General features: G+C 48.0%; 1 protein-coding gene across 2 annotated transcripts in view; it reads right to left on the reverse strand.

Moving 5' to 3' along the window:
* NPAT (nuclear protein, coactivator of histone transcription) overlaps positions 1-16,081 on the reverse strand; it is a 358,220-nt gene that overhangs the window by 213,534 nt on the left and 128,605 nt on the right. For both annotated transcript variants that reach the window (XM_078657048.1, XM_078657050.1), the window contains exon 11: positions 5,504-5,603. In XM_078657048.1, the coding sequence (XP_078513174.1) occupies positions 5,504-5,603 (100 nt within the window). The remainder of the gene's footprint in view (positions 1-5,503; positions 5,604-16,081) is intronic.

Here is a 16,081-nt window from a genome sequence, read left to right on the forward strand (position 1 = left end):
GGGTTCCCCTTGAAATAGACCTTTTCGCGAGCAGACTAACTTTCCAGTTGGAGAAGTACTTCAGTTGGATGCCCGACACGGGTGCTCTAGTTGTAAATGCCTTTCTCCAATCTTGGAAAGGAATAAAAGCCTACGCCTTCCCTCCTTTTGCTATGATCCTGAGAGTTCTTCAGAAAGTGAGACAAGACCAATGTTGCCTCGTTCTGTTCACTCCCTTCTGGCTTTCCCAAGCCTGGTTCCCCACCTCTCTGGAACTAGCCTGCAACCCTCCTTTCCTAATTCCTTACCAAGATTACCTTTTCACAGACGTAGATGGACGAGGTCACCCCCTAATCCTGAACGGGTATTTTAACCTTCTTGTCTGGAGGGTGTCAGGAGATCCAATCAAATCTCACTACTTTCGTCAACGGCTGCCACACTCCTCGCAGAGTCTTGGGCCCCCAGTACTCACTACAGATACAACAACACATGGAGGAGATGGGTACTTTGGTGCGTGGAAAGAAACTTGGATTCCTTGGAAGAACCTATCTTTGAGGTAGTAAACTTTCTGGTTGAACAATTCGAAAGGGGTCTCACCTATAGATCCATTAACTGTTATAGATCGGCTATCTCCGCTGGTCATTCCCTTGTGAATGGTAAAACGGTACTGCACTCGTGCTTGTGGCGGCATCCACCTTGCGGGAGCAAGCAGCGGCGCGGCCACGTTAATTACAAGCATATGGCCACTGCTCGCTCCCACAAGGTGGATGCCGCCACAAGCTCGAGTGCAGTGCTTGAAAAGTGAAGACAGCTTGTTTTTTGTTTCTTTGGGAAGGATCTCTTCTCACACAGCACACGGTCCTGCTGCTTCATCTTCTCTCCCACCCTTTTATCCAGCTCCCCCCTACCAGTCTGTGCCGTCATTAGGGACAGGAGGTAGATAGTTGATGTGGGGCGTCACACTGAATGTTAGTTTGGGTATTCCTAGATAGTGTGTTATGCATGTGTAAACACACTTTGTTGTATGCCGTGCCCCTTTTAACTACATGCCATTTTCATTTTTCCCATCGCTGGTTTCATTATTTGAATTCAGAGGCTGCCGCCTATTAACTAAATGTAATCTCGAAACTAAAACAACTTAGAAGAAAAACAAGTTATAATACAAGCCCAACATACAGTACTAGGAGAGTGCACAGCATGTGATCTGTAGATATTCATACTGCAACGATACATTTTGAGTTTACAGAGGAATCACCAAAGTGAGTGTCTTCAAATTTCATGGTTGTATTTTTCCGAATTACAATATAGGTACCTATACCTACAACCTGTACAGTACAATAAAAGGCAGAGTGTGCTTTAGGTACTGAATAGGCCAATCCAGAACACAAAGGTGTAGATAAAATTGCATGTTAGAAGGCTCGTTCTAAGCCCTCTGGATCACCAGTTGGCTGTGGGCTTGAGCTGGGGCATTATATTCAGGGAACAGAAATACAGTTGCTTTACAAGACAAGCTGTTTTCCACTGGTGTGGATTGCCTTGCAAAGAATGCAGTGGGTCTTAAACCAACATAGATGCTAAAGAGGAGTCAGTGCAATCCTTTTTGGGGTATTGGAGAATCAAATGTATCACTCTCAAACCAAAGAAACTTAAACATTAATGAAAGAGATGGAAAAAATGAAGTGGGACAATCTAAGAGGGAAAATCAGAGAACTAATCTGCTGACACCCACTACTTTCAAAGCTGAATGTGAAGGACAAAAACACTGAAGTAGCTTATGGAAATCAAGATACTGACCATTCCCAGCTGAAGCTATGACACAGGGAAAGGGAGAGCCTCAATCAAATATGCAGAAACTAACATGCTAAAAATCAGCAATAAAGATTAGGAACCAGTTTTTAAATAATAATCCAGGAATGATATTAGCAGGCTCCTGCCAGAGAATCATGATCTGAAAATATTAACTGACCTAATCTTAAACACAGCAACCACCAAGGTGTGTCAAGAAATATTTATGCAATCCTTCAGAGATACAAGAAACGCAGACATTTAAGTGAGCGCAGGCTCAGAATTGCGGAGATTATGCACTACCATAACAAATACACAATAAAGAACTATAAAACCATCATAGCCATTATTCGGGAATGTGACAAAACCCTGAAAGAGTTTTAAGAAACATTGAAAATAGGAGGAGAAAATGGAAAACATGAAACACACCTAACATCCAGATTGTCAGAAAAAAGGAGGCAGAGAATCCCAATCTAAATCAAATCATACCCCTCCACACTAAAAGGTCAAATAGCAATAAAACGTCAAACTATTAAAAAGATTAAACTATCTGAAACGCAGACCAATAATGTTAACCACTAGCAGAAGAAAATAAAAAAACTTTGGAGACACACATGCATACACACACTTGTGCGGGCCCACACATCACCACACACAAACAAACCCCTCCCCAGACCCCCACTCCTACCTAGTGATTAGAGTCTGGACAATCTAACTGAACAGACACTACAGAACAGGAATCTAGAAGAAAAAAAACACTGCCCAACCATCCTGTCCCAACTGATATCAACTTGCATATCAAACATAAAACCCCCTCAGCCCAGAAACATTGATTTACAGCTACAATCTCAGACCACAGGCATTGCTGAAACATGGTTGGGAACAAAAGCATGAATTATCATAAATTACTTGATTTAATAAAAATGTAAATCATCAGCAAAACATGTAAATAGGGCTATGGAAGGGTTAGTGGGGGTTTGCTCTACACCAAGCAAACGGTTAGTACTGATGTTCAGATAATATCGCACAAGTCATTCAAGGGAGTATCTGCAAGAAGTCCCATTAATGCAAACACCTTTTTATTTTTTTAACCAGCCACCCCCATGGTTTAACAGGCCAAAACAAATCCTAATGGAGTGTATACTTGAATCAATATTGCACTTAAAAATGGACTACTGATATAGGTCTTATACCTATGGATGGACAAAAACGTAATCAAATGGGGAGCCGACTTTGAGGTGAACATGCAAACAGTAACTTCAACTAACTGATAAAATGTCCCACTCGCTCAGCAAGGAAACACGGTCTTATAACTTATACCTAAGATCAAAGCAGACAACTTTATAATCCAACCCAAAACATGCTTAGAATACTCACTTTGCATCTGTCAAAGTAGACACATACGCAAGGCTCACAGAGTACAGCTAAAACTGATTTGGTGTAGGCAACCAAACAAAGTAAATAAAATCCAAGCAATGAAGACATAAAACAGGATCCAAGGTAGACCAGGAGACCATGATACCCCGTAAAACTGTTTGGGAATACAACCGTAGACAGGTGGCAGGCTAACATGGACTTTTGCATGGCTGCTGAAAAGTAGACTGTGAAGGAAGAAGACGTCCCAAAAATTCCAAAGAATTTGGGGAAACTGAATTAAGTACCAACTCCTCATATGATCAGTTTACCATATGCTTCATGATAGACTTGAGAAAGTCAATAGCTTTTGTTATCACCTAGATTATGCCTTACTGTACAGCAGTTTCGTTTACAAATGCATCAAAGGATTATCTTTACTCATAGGTAATGCTATGCAACGTTTATACAGCAAAACTGGCCGGCACAAAACTTATGACATATTTAAAATATACTGCTATTTCTTGTAGGATTGAATGTTTTATTGCTATAGTCCTGTACGGCCGGACAGCTATAATTATAAAAACCATAACAAACTAAGTCCCCTACTGTTGACTAGCAACCTATTCTTCACATTTTCTCATACCTAAAAATGAAAAGCTACTTCTCCACATGTCGACCACTGGGCGGGGACATGGAGAATGTAAGAAAACAATGGAGGGAGGGTTGGATGATCTTATAGGTGAGGTCCAAATGACTAAGACAGTTCAAATAAAATCTCCAATCACCCACTTCAACTAATACCTATAGGAGTGTTAATAAGGAAATAGAAAATACATCATAATAAACAGTCACTAGGGCAAACTCAATTATCAACTTAATTTGGAGTTCTTTTTAATACCATCCAAAGGGAAATCTTGTTAATTTAGCTCAATGAGGAGGAAGGTCTTGTTGCCATTAGACACTCATCGTGGCTGAATTCCTGTGTTGCAGAGATGCCAAATCGCAAAACTCTTTTTTGCACCATCACTATGTGACGCCATTCGTTCTTGTGTTTCTGAGCTCCAATCTGAGAACAAGGCGATTCCCTTATTGTCATACTGGAAGCTTCAACAGTGAAGTCTTCCTACAAAGATGTTTACACCAGAATCTGTTGATCAGCACCACCATGGTCATGCCACTTGGAGAGGAAGCAAATGAGCTGGGCAATTTAGAGGGCTGTCTGAAGGCTCCCCTCGCTAACAATGGCTACAAGTGGCCTAGAGGTGTCAGGTGACCTGAAAAAAGGCTTTCATCACTTCAAGAATGCAGCGGGGAGGAGCACTCACAGCCAACGTGAAAACACTGTTCTTTGATCTCCTAAGACTCTAGAATTCACCCTTTCCCAACTTGGAGTGCACTCAAGGCAACAACTTATGATCACCTCAGGTTTCTTCACAATTACATCAAGCGCTCTTATCATCTTCTGACCTTTTTGTAATCGTAGCATCATTATTTTCCTCCTCTTGTAAGGTATGATGAAATACTGTGTCCTGCAGCTTGTTGGTCCAACACTGCCCAGCTTCCATGAATGATGTGTCACCTTCTCCTTGTAGCCAATCCTATGCTCATATCACAAATGGCTTGCCTCCACTACCAATCTGCCTCCCTCCCTAATGCACCGATCAAAATCCTCAGTCAGAGCTGGTCCCGGATAAATACGTTTAACTTGTCTCTGTATTCATCAAAAGGGTCCCAAAAACTCTGCTCTTTGGAATATACACCTTCACTAGAGGTCCTCGGGCCCTGCCAATGTCCTTTGAAGTGCACCTGCCATCTTGGTTTCTTATCAGCGCAGGCGAGTGCTCTTTCAACTGACACAATGTCCAAACCCATAGGACCCTGCAATCCAAGTCAGCAATCACCTCTTGCCAATTTCATGAGGCAAATAATGGGACTCTGTGCCCAGCAGATAGCTCCACTAGTGAAAAACCCTGACAGAGTTCAGGAAAGCGTGGCCTTTAGTATACTTCTCAGCTCCATGCCACTGTTTACTTTTAAATTTACCAGAGTCGCAGGCTAATGAAAGAAGTGATTCAAAAACGTGGAGGATATTTAGCTCTAAACCTGCTAAGAAATTAAAATGTTATTTTCTAGCATGCCAACCTCCCAGAGTGGGGTTACAATGCATGAAATGCTTTGATCTAAAAGCACAAAAAGAGCTGAGGGATGTGCAATCATGCTGGTATCCATTACCTCTATGTCACAATGTCATGACTGGTGCACCTGGACTCAGGGGCTATTTATAAACCAAAAGAACCTGAAAGAGGACAATAAACACTTCACAAAGACTGCCCTTTCCAAACATCCCTATGAAAATGAAAGTGGCATGTAAAAAAAAACTCACCATAATCAAATAAGTCAAACAGTGCTTGAAATGCTGGATCAGACTCAGTCTGCTGTAGGATATCTTGAATAGCTTCATCAGACATGTGGATTTCTCCACCCTAAAAACAGAAATGGAGTTAAAGGATCAAAATGGACATAAAACGTTCTATAAACAATTAAGCTCTTTAAAATAGTAACCTATTAAATCTTTGAGTGCCAGCTCACTGGTCTATTCACATTTACATTTAAGTTTTTCCAAGGGAAACTGGGTAATGGGACCAGGAATTGAAAATCAACTTTTTTTTTTTAACATGTTGATAGAAGCCATGCAACGGTTCTACTTACAAGACCTGACACTTCTCCCTTATATTTACCTTGCGGACATTTTCTGTTAGTTCACCATTTTCTAAAAATTCAATTTGTGCAATTACTGCAATTACCATATACTGACCACTAATTGGCTGCTGTACAAATGTTAGCAATAGGTAGCTTTCTTAGTAATGCAGCTTCGGCACTTGAGAAATGGGCTCTGGACTCTTCGACAAAGTCTTATTAGCATTGCTCAAACAGAATACCATCCAGGGGCCAATCTGTAGGAAGCTGGCTCTCTATACAGTGCACCAATATGAGGTGCACTGTGCAGAGAGTCCTGGTATCCCTCATTAGTGTACAGGGGCTTGCTTTAACAATTCCAAGGTGCTCCATTTGTGGCAGCGTGGTCGAGCAACCTTAGGCTTATCAGAGGGGATTGTTAGGCATTTGTTGCACACACTAAGTCAATAAAAGAGACACACAATAAGGAGATCCAACACCAATTTATAAAAAATAAGGTTTTTATAATAATTTAGACACCACGTTCTTCCAGATCTTGCAAATACTTTTCAAGTTAGAAAGTTTCAGAAACATTGAAAATACAGTTGTCAGATTTGAGGCATGAGCCTCGAACGTGATAATGTTATCCTATGGGAGAAGCATACACTGCATAGGGTCACTTGCAAACAACCTACAGGACTTTTGTTCTGGACTTAAGGTAGGTAGGGGCAAAGGAACAAGAAACCACCAAGAGTTCACTTTTACCTGCCCTGGGGTGTTCGAGTAATCAATCAATCACAACATTTATATAGCGCGCTACTCACCCGGAGGGTCTCAAGGCGCTAGGGGGGTGGGTCCGCTACTGCTCGAACAGCCAGGTCTTGAGCTGCTTCCTGAAGGCGAGGTGGTCCTGGGTCAGGCGGAGGTGGGTCGGGAGGGAGTTCCAGGTCTTGGCGGCCAGGTAGGAGAAGGATCTTCCTCCTGTGGTGGCTCTTCGGATGCGGGGGACGGCGGCGAGGGCGTGGCCGGTCGATCGAAGTTGGCGTGTGGGAGCGTAGAAGTTGATGCGGCTGTTGAGGTATCCTGGGCCTTGGTTGTGGAGGGCCTTGTGTGCGTGGGTGAGGCGACGGAAGGTGATTCTCTTGTTGACCGGGAGCCAGTGCAGATCTCTCAGGTGTCCGGAGATGTGGCTGCGACGGGGGATGTCCAGGATGAGTCGTGCTGAGGCGTTCAGGATCCGCTGGAGTCTCTTCTGGAGTTTGGCGGTGGTTCCGGCGTAGAGGGAGTGGCCGTAGTCCAGACGGCTGGTGACGAGGGCCTGGGTGACCGTCTTCCTGGTCTCGGTGGGGATCCACCGGAAGATCTTCCGTAGCATGCGCAGGATGTTGAAGCATGACGAGGAGACGGCGTTGACTTGTCTGGTTATGGAGAGGGAGGAGTCCAGGATGAAGCCCAGGTTGCGTGCGTGGCTGTCGGTTTGGGTGCGCTGCCCAGGGCGGGGGGCCACCAGGTGTCGTCCCAGGCGGAGGGTGAGGAACCCAGGATGAGGACTTCCGTCTTGTCCGAGTTCAGTTTCAGGCGGCTGCTCATCATCCACTTGGCTACGTCTGTCATCCCTTCGTGTAGGTTGGCTCTGGCGGTGGCGGGGTCGTTGGTGAGGGAGAAGATCAGCTGGGTGTCGTCGGCGTAGGAGATGATGTTGAGGTTGTGTTGGCTTGCGATGGCTGCGAGGGGGCTCATGTAGACGTTGAAGAGGGTTGGGCTGAGCGAGGAGCCTTGAGGGACGCCGCAGATGACTTCGGTGGCTTCTGATTTGAACGGGGGGAGGCGGACTCTCTGTGTCCTTCCAGCGAGGAACGATGTGATCCATTCCAGTGCCTTCTCCTGGATTTCGACGTTGCTGAGGCGCTGCACTAGGGTGCGGGGGCAGACAGAGTTGAAGGCTGCGGAGAGGTCTAGGAGGATGAGTGCCGCTGTTTCTCCGTTGTCGAGCAGGGCTCGGATGTCATCGGTAGCTGCGATCAGGGCGGTCTCGGTGCTGTGGTTGGCCCGGAAGCCAGACTGCGAGGGGTCGAGGGATCCGTTCGTCTCGAGGAAGGCGGCCAGCTGCTTGTTGACGGTTTTCTCGATGACTTTTGCAGGAACCGGGAGCAGTGAGATGGGGCGGTAGTTCTTGAGGTCGGTGGGGTCGGCTGATGGCTTCTTAAGTAGAGCGCTGAGTTCGGCGTGCTTCCAGCTCCCCGGGAAGGAAGCGGTGTCGAAGGAGGTGTTGATGATGTCTCGCAGGTGGGGTGCGATGACTGCGTCGGCCTTGTTGAAGACGTGGTGAGGGCAGGGGTCGGTCGGAGATCTGGAGTGGATGGAGTTCATCGTGCGGATGGTGTCTTCGGTGCTGATCGGGGTCCAGGCGCGGAGGGTGGTGGTGGGGGGCGGTGGTTCAGTCGTGGCATGCGCCGGTTGAGGGCTGAAGCTGTTGTGTATGTCCGCGATCTTGTTGTGGAAGTAGGAGGCGAGGGATTTGCAGAGGTCTTGCGAAGGGGTGAGGTCGTTGTTACCGGCGTTGGGGTAAGAGAGCTCTTTGACGATGTTGAAGAGTTCCTTGCTGTTGTGGGCGTTGTTGTCCAGTCGTTCCTTGAATGCAGTTTTCTTGGTGGCGCGGATCAGTTGGTGGTGATTTCGGGTGGCGAGCTTGAGGGCAGTCATGTTGTTCGGTGTAGGGTCTCTGCGCCAGGTTTTCTCGAGGGCTCGGCAGTTCTTCTTGGAGCTCTTGAGTTCGTCGGTGAACCATGGGGCTTTCTTGCTGCCGGGTCTGCTGGGCGAGGTCTTCAGAGGGGCGAGGTTGTCTGTGCAGTTGCTGATCCACTTCGCGAGGTTGGTGGCCGCCTGGCTAGGGTTCGTTACGCTGGTGGGAGGGTTCAAGCTCAGGGAGGTCGTGAGCTGGTCGGCTGTGATCTTGTTCCAGCTTCTGCGTGCGACCTGTTGCTGGTGGTGGTGGGTCGTGGTCCTTCTAAAGCTGAAGTGGACGCAGCTGTGGTCCGTCCAGTGGAGTCCGGTGGCGTGGCTGAAGGCGATGTCCTTGCTGGATGAGAACACAGGGTCGAGTTTGTGTCCGGCGTAGTGGGTGGGGGTGGTCACCAGCTGCTTGAGACAGAGGTTGGCGAGGTTGTCCAGCAGGGTGGTGGTGTTGCGGTCGTTGTTGTTCTCCAGGTGGAAGTTGAGGTCCCCGAGGAGGATGTAGTCAGCGGAGGGGAGGGCGTTCGGGCTGATGAAGTCGGCGATGTCTTCGCTGAATTGTGTGCGTGGTCCCGGGGGTCTGTAGATGAGGGTGCCTCTGAGGGTGGTCTTGGGGTTGATGTGGAACTGGAAGTGCAGGTGTTCGGCGGGTGCGAGTTTGTCGTCGGTGTTGGTCGTGATGCGGATGGAGTTCCTGTGGACGATGGCGATGCCTCCTCCTGTTTGGTTGATGCGGTCCCTCCGGATGATCTTGTAGCCGTCTGGGATGGCGATGGCGATGTCGGGCGCTGAGGAGGCGTTCATCCAGGTTTCCGTGAGGAAGGCGACGTCTGGGGCTGTGGTATCGAGCAGGTTCCAGAGATAGACGGCGTGTCTGTGGATGGAGTGGGTGTTGAGCAGGATGCACTTGAGGTGGCTGCTGCTGGAGTTCGGCTTGGTCGGTGCTGGTGTGGTGCAGGTCCATAAGCAGGTGAACTTGCAGGAGAGGCAGCAGAAGGGTCCGTGGGTGCGTCTCGGGGTGGCTCGATAGCAGCCCGGGATTCTACCGGCGTTGAGTGCGTAGAGTTCGGTGGCGTCGTAGGTCCGGCGGGTGGGCTGGTGTCTGCGGGTGCCAGGGGTCCTGACACTGGGCGAGGTCCGGGCGCTGACGGGCGCACAATCGGCGCGCCCGCTGCGCGTTTGCACGGTCGCCATTTATGGCCAAGTGCGAGGGAGGGAGGGAGGAGCAGCTGGGAGGCGGGGAGGGCACAGAGAGAAAAGGGGGCGTGGCCAACCTGACGGAGGCGGGGAGCGGGGCGGGAGGGCACAGGGGTTAACAGAGGGGAGAACAGCACAGGGGGACAGGCGAAAAACAAACTATTTGCACAATGGGTCACAGAGAAGCAAAAATAAAGGGGCACAAATGCCTAAATAGGCAACAGAAATTCACATTCACATATACCTAGACCGCAGGAGACCACGCCGAGCGACGGCAGGGGGCGTTGTCAGCCGGCAGCAGGCAGGGTCAGCGAGGCAGGCGGGGGGTACACGCTACAGCTGGTAGCCGTGCGGCGCGGGGGTGTCCTAAGACTAGGTCACGAGTACAGAGGTGCATTTCATAGTGGTAGCCTTGAATGCTACACGTTGAAGTCAATGGGGAACAGTACCTGCAAAAAAAGTCTGCAAGTGGGGACTGGGGGACCACTTCACCAGAACCTGAAGGAAGGGGGGGGGGGGAATGGGGGAGGAGATTCGGCTCGAGGGTCTCAGGGCCACAGAGACACAGCCGGTTTCAATGGACTTGGGCTGGGGGGTTCGGGGGCATATGTGTTTTGTCCGGTGGGTCAGTGAGTTTGAGGCTCTCACAGTTCTAGGTGCACCTTCAGAAGAGGAAGAAGAAACAAAGCAAGATGACTTCAAGCGTGAAGCTGGTTTTGCTGGAGTTCCTGGTAGCGTAGGTCAGTTTTGCCGACAGTGGTGGACACAAACAAGCCTTAGTGCTTGCAACAGTCTCTAGTACATCGGTTATTGGTGCAGGGAGCCTCCAGGGTGGATCAGAGTCTCGAAGACTGGATGGATTGACCGGGCTGACCTCCTGGACACCAAATGACCTATTGAGCAGCTGCTGTTGCGTCAGTGGACCTGGTGGTCAGCAGATTGGTGAACTGGACTGTGCAGTCCTCCACTTCAAGGGAGATGCTGGCTGGTTGGTGAAGTTCTGGCAGCCCTCCGAGGCTTTTGGGGGATGCACAGCTGGTCTTTGCAACTGTCGAGAAAGAAGCAGGCAGTTTTTGTATCATGTACACAGCTAGTCCACAGTTCTTTCGTTTTTTGCTCTCTTTTGTCCTTTTTTTATCTTTAGTCAGGTGAATCTGAGTTTCTGGTGTCAGGAGGCCACCTAAAGACTAAATTTTGAAGTGTTAAGAGAAGTGAAGGGTATTAGACAATGAACTACTTAACTTTGGGGTCACTACACCCCTATTTGATCACTTCCTGTGGGAAGTGGGCACAACCCTGTCCCAGAGTTCCTAACTGCACCAAAAAACAAGATGGTGGAATCCCTCTTTCGTGGAGCACATCAGGTAGCCCATCTTGGGCGTGTGACTAGCTCAGTGGTGAAACACGCCTACTGCTTAGCTAATTTCCCATCAGTCCTGGTGCCAAATGGACCTCAGGAAAGAGGGTTGTACCTCCCAAATCTGGGGGAAGTCTGAGTTGCATATCAAATGCGGCAGGGGCTTTCAAGTCCCTGGCCTTGATATGCTAAATCACTAGCCATCCTGCTGGAGGAGGTGTGAACAACTTCCTCCAGAGCAGGCACTGTTTCTGGCCTCAGATAATATGGACTCTCACCTGTGGTGGCAGGCTGGACAATAATAGTCAGCCAGCACACCAGAGTACTAACAGGTTTCAGGGGGCATCTCCAAGGTGCCCTCTGGGTGCATGTCAAAATCAATCCAGTACTGGGGTTAGTATGGATTTATTAAGACAAAGTGTTTGATACCAAATACTATAGGTTTCACTGAAGCCATCATGTAGCTGGGTAACTCGTAAATTCCAGTGCTCACTGCATGCTCTTAAGATGGCTTCCCTCTTCACTTGTACCATCTAGTAATTGAACTAGACAGTACAGGGGCATAGCTGCTCATGCAGATATAGCCTCACATTTAGTACAATGCACCCTTAGTGCTAAAAGGCCTGCTGAAGTTGTGACGTACATATATTACATGTAATGACTTAGGCATGGCACACAGTGGTTGTGCGATGTTGTGGTTTAATTCATGGTTTGCACCATGACATGCAGTCTGCAATGGCAGGCGGCATGCAATTTGTATAGGAGCCCCTTAGGCTGGCATAATACAGGATGCAGCCCTTAGGGACCCTTTTTAGTACCCATGCCCTAAGTAAGGGGTAACATTTACTAGTGACTTACATAGGTACTAAATTGTGTGCCAATTAGACCATTTTAGCTTGTTTTTAGGGAACGAGCACTGGCCCTGAGGCCTGGTTAGCAGGCTCCCAGTGCACATCAGTCGAAAAACATCAGAACCGGTGGCAAAAAGTGGGGGTGTCCATGACAAAAAGGGGCACTTTCCTATACAATGCACCTAGAAATAAAATGAACTGTTTCAAATTGGCTAAACATACTGGCTCATAATTAACAAAGAGATTATTTAAGTGTCTAATATCTTTAGTTTAATGAAGATAAAATTGTATTGAATTTTTAACATTCAGGAAGTGTAAAGTCTTCTGCTTGAAAGGAGAGATTCTTGCAAAAAGGTTGAAGGGGAAATGATTGACAGGGAAGGCTAATATTACTTAACTGCTTCAATGCTAATGACAAGGTCAGCTCGTCATGAACAATGGGAATATTGATCTTCAGCATTCAAGTGGTTAAGGGACAAAATTAGGATGAATTATCACAACGTTCTCCTTTTCAAAAACTGTATACAGCAAACAGCTTGAGATTCGCTTCCCCTACTAATTGAAGTGAAGATTTCGAGGCAAATGGTGTCGACTCGGTGCCTTGGAGCTTGGCTGGTCTCTTTTTAGGTTGAGGCTCTAAACCTCTAGGCCATGGGTTCTTCAGAGACAAGAGTGGATCCTGGTGCCAAGCAGGCCCGGTGATCACAGCCTAAGCAGAGTGTTAAGAACTAATTTGTTGAATCTTGGGGCTCAATGTCAGACTACCTCGCAGTCAGCGTTCGGCCTTCTTGGCAAAAGCCCAAAGGGTTGGTCCTCCAGTATAGGATAAGGTATAGGTGCTCTTAGGAATGTATTTGCCCTTAGTGCAACATTTACACGGAATGCCTTTCAGAGGAAAGACAGTCGGGAATCTCCTCAGCATGTTTTGATAGCATGCCTGATGGACCTTCCTTATCAGAGTAATGTCTCTCAATGTCCTCAACCTGAAGACTGGCTAATGCTTTGATTGGTGGTCTCACTACATTCTGTAATGTGCCAAGTGACACTCCTTCTGTCAACAAATAGTCTTTTTTATTTGTAAACACCTTATGGGTGGGCTTGAAGCAAACAGGTTATACAGTCAATGTTGGTCCCAAAGGAATGTCAAACTAAATTTAGGGCAGACTGGAGGGGCGTGCTCTCTATAATCCAACCACTGACAAGTCATTGTCTTATGACCAAGTCCTCAATAAACCCCTCCGGTCCTAGAAAAATTCAAAACGACGATGGTGAAGTTAATTTATTCAGTGCCCTATATTGGTAATCTGATGCCTGGCGACGATAGTTCCTAGTCATACCTCGAGGATCCGAGATCTCGAGAAAAATGTCCAAACCTGACAGGGGTAAAAACAATCTTATGTAGAGTCTTTGTCCAGTTGCATTGTGGGATCCAGGAAGGAGTCACAAGACAAAACTTAATCGAAGACTGCTTTAACCCCTTCGGGGCTGATGACGAGCTGGGCTCGTCATGGTGCATACCGGTCGTGCGCTGATGACGAGCCCAGCTCGTCGCCCCACCCTCGGGGGAAGCGCTGGCGCTCCCCCCCGAGGGTCTGCGATCTTTTTGCAAAGTACGGGGATAGCAGCTGCCCCCCCCGACCCTCCCCATGGGAATCCCTGATGACGTCAGCGCGCACAGCGCGCGCTGACATCATCAGGGATTCCCAGGCGCTCGGGAAGCCATTTGCTTCCTGCGCGCCGAGGTAACAGGTAGGTTTCTCGTGCTGGGGGGGGTGGGGGGGGGGGGTTTGGAGCCGCAAAGAGGCATCAGGGGAGAGGAAAGAGATTTTCCTCTCCCCTAATGTCTCTTTGCAGGGCATTTCTGCCTCACGATCGCGCACAGCGTCGCGATCGTGCGGCGGAAATGCCCCCACTAGCACCAGGGATTTTGAATTTAGCTTTTAGGAAGCGACCCCTTGGGAAAGGGTCGCTTCCAGGTGGGCAGACATTTACTTTTCGATTTTCTGCCCACCTGGGGACAAATCGGCCCGTTTTTCCCCCCTGGGGGGGGGGGGGGGCGGGAAATGCCTACTAGCACAAGGGGATTTAAATTTAGTTTTTAGGAAGCGACCCCTTGGACAAGGGTCGCTTCCAGGTGGGCTGTGATAATCTTTTTGATTTTGTTTGATTTTCTGTCCGCCCCCACCCCCCGGGGCAAATCAGCCCATTTTTTCGGCCGTTTTGCCCCCCCGAGGGGGGCAGAAATTCCCCACTAGCACCAGGGATTTGTTTTGGGGCAATGTATATGTTTTGGAAGCGACCCCTTGGGCAAGGGTCGCTTCCTGTTGGCAAGTAGTTATGTTTTTGAATTTCTGCCCCCCCTTGGGGCAAATTGGCCCTTTTTTTTTACATTTTGCCTCCTGGGGGGGGGGGGGGGGGGGGGGGGGGGGCAGAAAATTGCCGCTAGCACCAGGGCTGTTTTTTTTGCATGGTTTGTAATGACCCCTTGTGCAATGGTCACTTCCTGGAGGGGTTTTAATTTTTTTATGTATATTTTTGCCCCCCCCCCGGGGGCAAATAGGCCCTTTTTTGCCCGTTTTGCTGAAAATGCCACTAGGCACCAGGGATTGTTTTTTTTTGTTATGGCGGCTACCCCTTGGGCAAGGTTTGCTTCTTAGAGGGAACTTGTTTTAGGAATTTTTTTCTGCTTCACCCCTACCCCCCTGGGGGCGAATTGTCCCTTTTCTTTTCTGTTTTTTGGCCCACTAGGCCCTATGATTTTAGTTTTGTAGTTTGTCGAAGTGAGCCCTTGGGCAAGGCTTGGTTCCAATGGTGGTTATATTTTTGGTTGTTTTTTACTGGCCGCCTCCCTTGGTGCCAGTTGGTCTTTTTTTGTCCTTACTGCCCCCGTATGATGGGGGTACTGTTAGGAGCAAAAGACCGACTGGCACCAAAGGGGTCAGGCAGTAAAAAAACCTTCAAAAAATTAACCAGTGTCTTGATGGTTTTCCTCACCTAATCCCAATTTGTCTAAGCCCTATTTGATGGCCCATCTGGACGAATGTAAATTTGGGGGGCAAATTTGTGTGTTGTTTTTTTTATATTGTTTGTGAAATGTGGTAGTAATTTTTTTTTCTTCTCCATTTTTGTCTTGTTCCAGGCTTTTGCTGTTTGGATTGTTGTAGGTTGCGGGTCTGTTACTGCTGGTTTTGCTTGTGTAGTTGCTTGTGCTTGGTAAGTGAATGTATTTTGTACTACTTTCCCTTGATGATTGTCTTTTTGAAAAAGGTGTACTTATAGCAGTTTGTGTGGCTCTGTGTTTTTTTTCAGCATTAGTGCTTGATGTGCACTTTGTTTTCTAATCTGTAAAAAAAAAATTCTTTCTAGTGGGATATCATTTCTTTTTTGCTGTGTCTCAGCAGAGTAGGTGCTGGTGAGTGTAGCTATATTTGGTAAGAGTGAAATTGTTTTGGATTGTATTGTTCTTTGTGTGAAAGCCTTACCTTGTTTACTTCTTACTTTGCACAGTGTAGGTTGTTGTTCACTTGTGTGTGCAGTCTTCTTGCTTTGTAAGGATAATGGCTAGTCGCAGGATTACTGCTCAGCAGGTTCTTGGTTTGCTTTTTGAGTCTTCCTCTGACCATGGTTCAGAGACTGAGTCCGATTCGGACCCCGAGGTAGGGGCAGAAGTTTCAGGCAGTGAGTTTTCTCTTCGCATGGAATCATCGGATGATGAATCTTCTTTTAGTGCTGATGAAGTGCCTATGGTAGAGGAGGACATTGATGTGCCGGTAGTGGGCCAAGAGGCATCTGTGCTGCTGCCTAGGGCTGCAAGGTTTCCTTTCTTTTTACGTCGGCAAGAGGCAGGTGGGCTGCAGCCTGCGCCCAAAAGGCTTCACATTGCTGTGGTGCGCCAAGAGGCATCTGGTGCTGTTAGTCTTCCTGTTGGTGTAGTGCAGCAAGAGGCATCTGGGGCCGTTAGGCTTCCCATTGGTGTAGAGCGGCAAGAGGCATCTGGGCCTGCTTGGTTTCCCTGTGGAGTAGTGCAGCAAGAAGCATCTCAGGCTGCTAGGCTTCCCGTTGGTGTAGTGCAGCAAGAGCCCTCTGGGGATGCTATGTTTTCTGTTGGTGTTGTGCAGCCAGAAGTATCTGTGGCTGTTAGGCTTCC

This window comes from Lissotriton helveticus, chromosome 8 (assembly GCF_964261635.1).
Source record: "Lissotriton helveticus chromosome 8, aLisHel1.1, whole genome shotgun sequence".
Classification (NCBI taxonomy): Eukaryota; Metazoa; Chordata; class Amphibia; order Caudata; family Salamandridae; genus Lissotriton; species Lissotriton helveticus.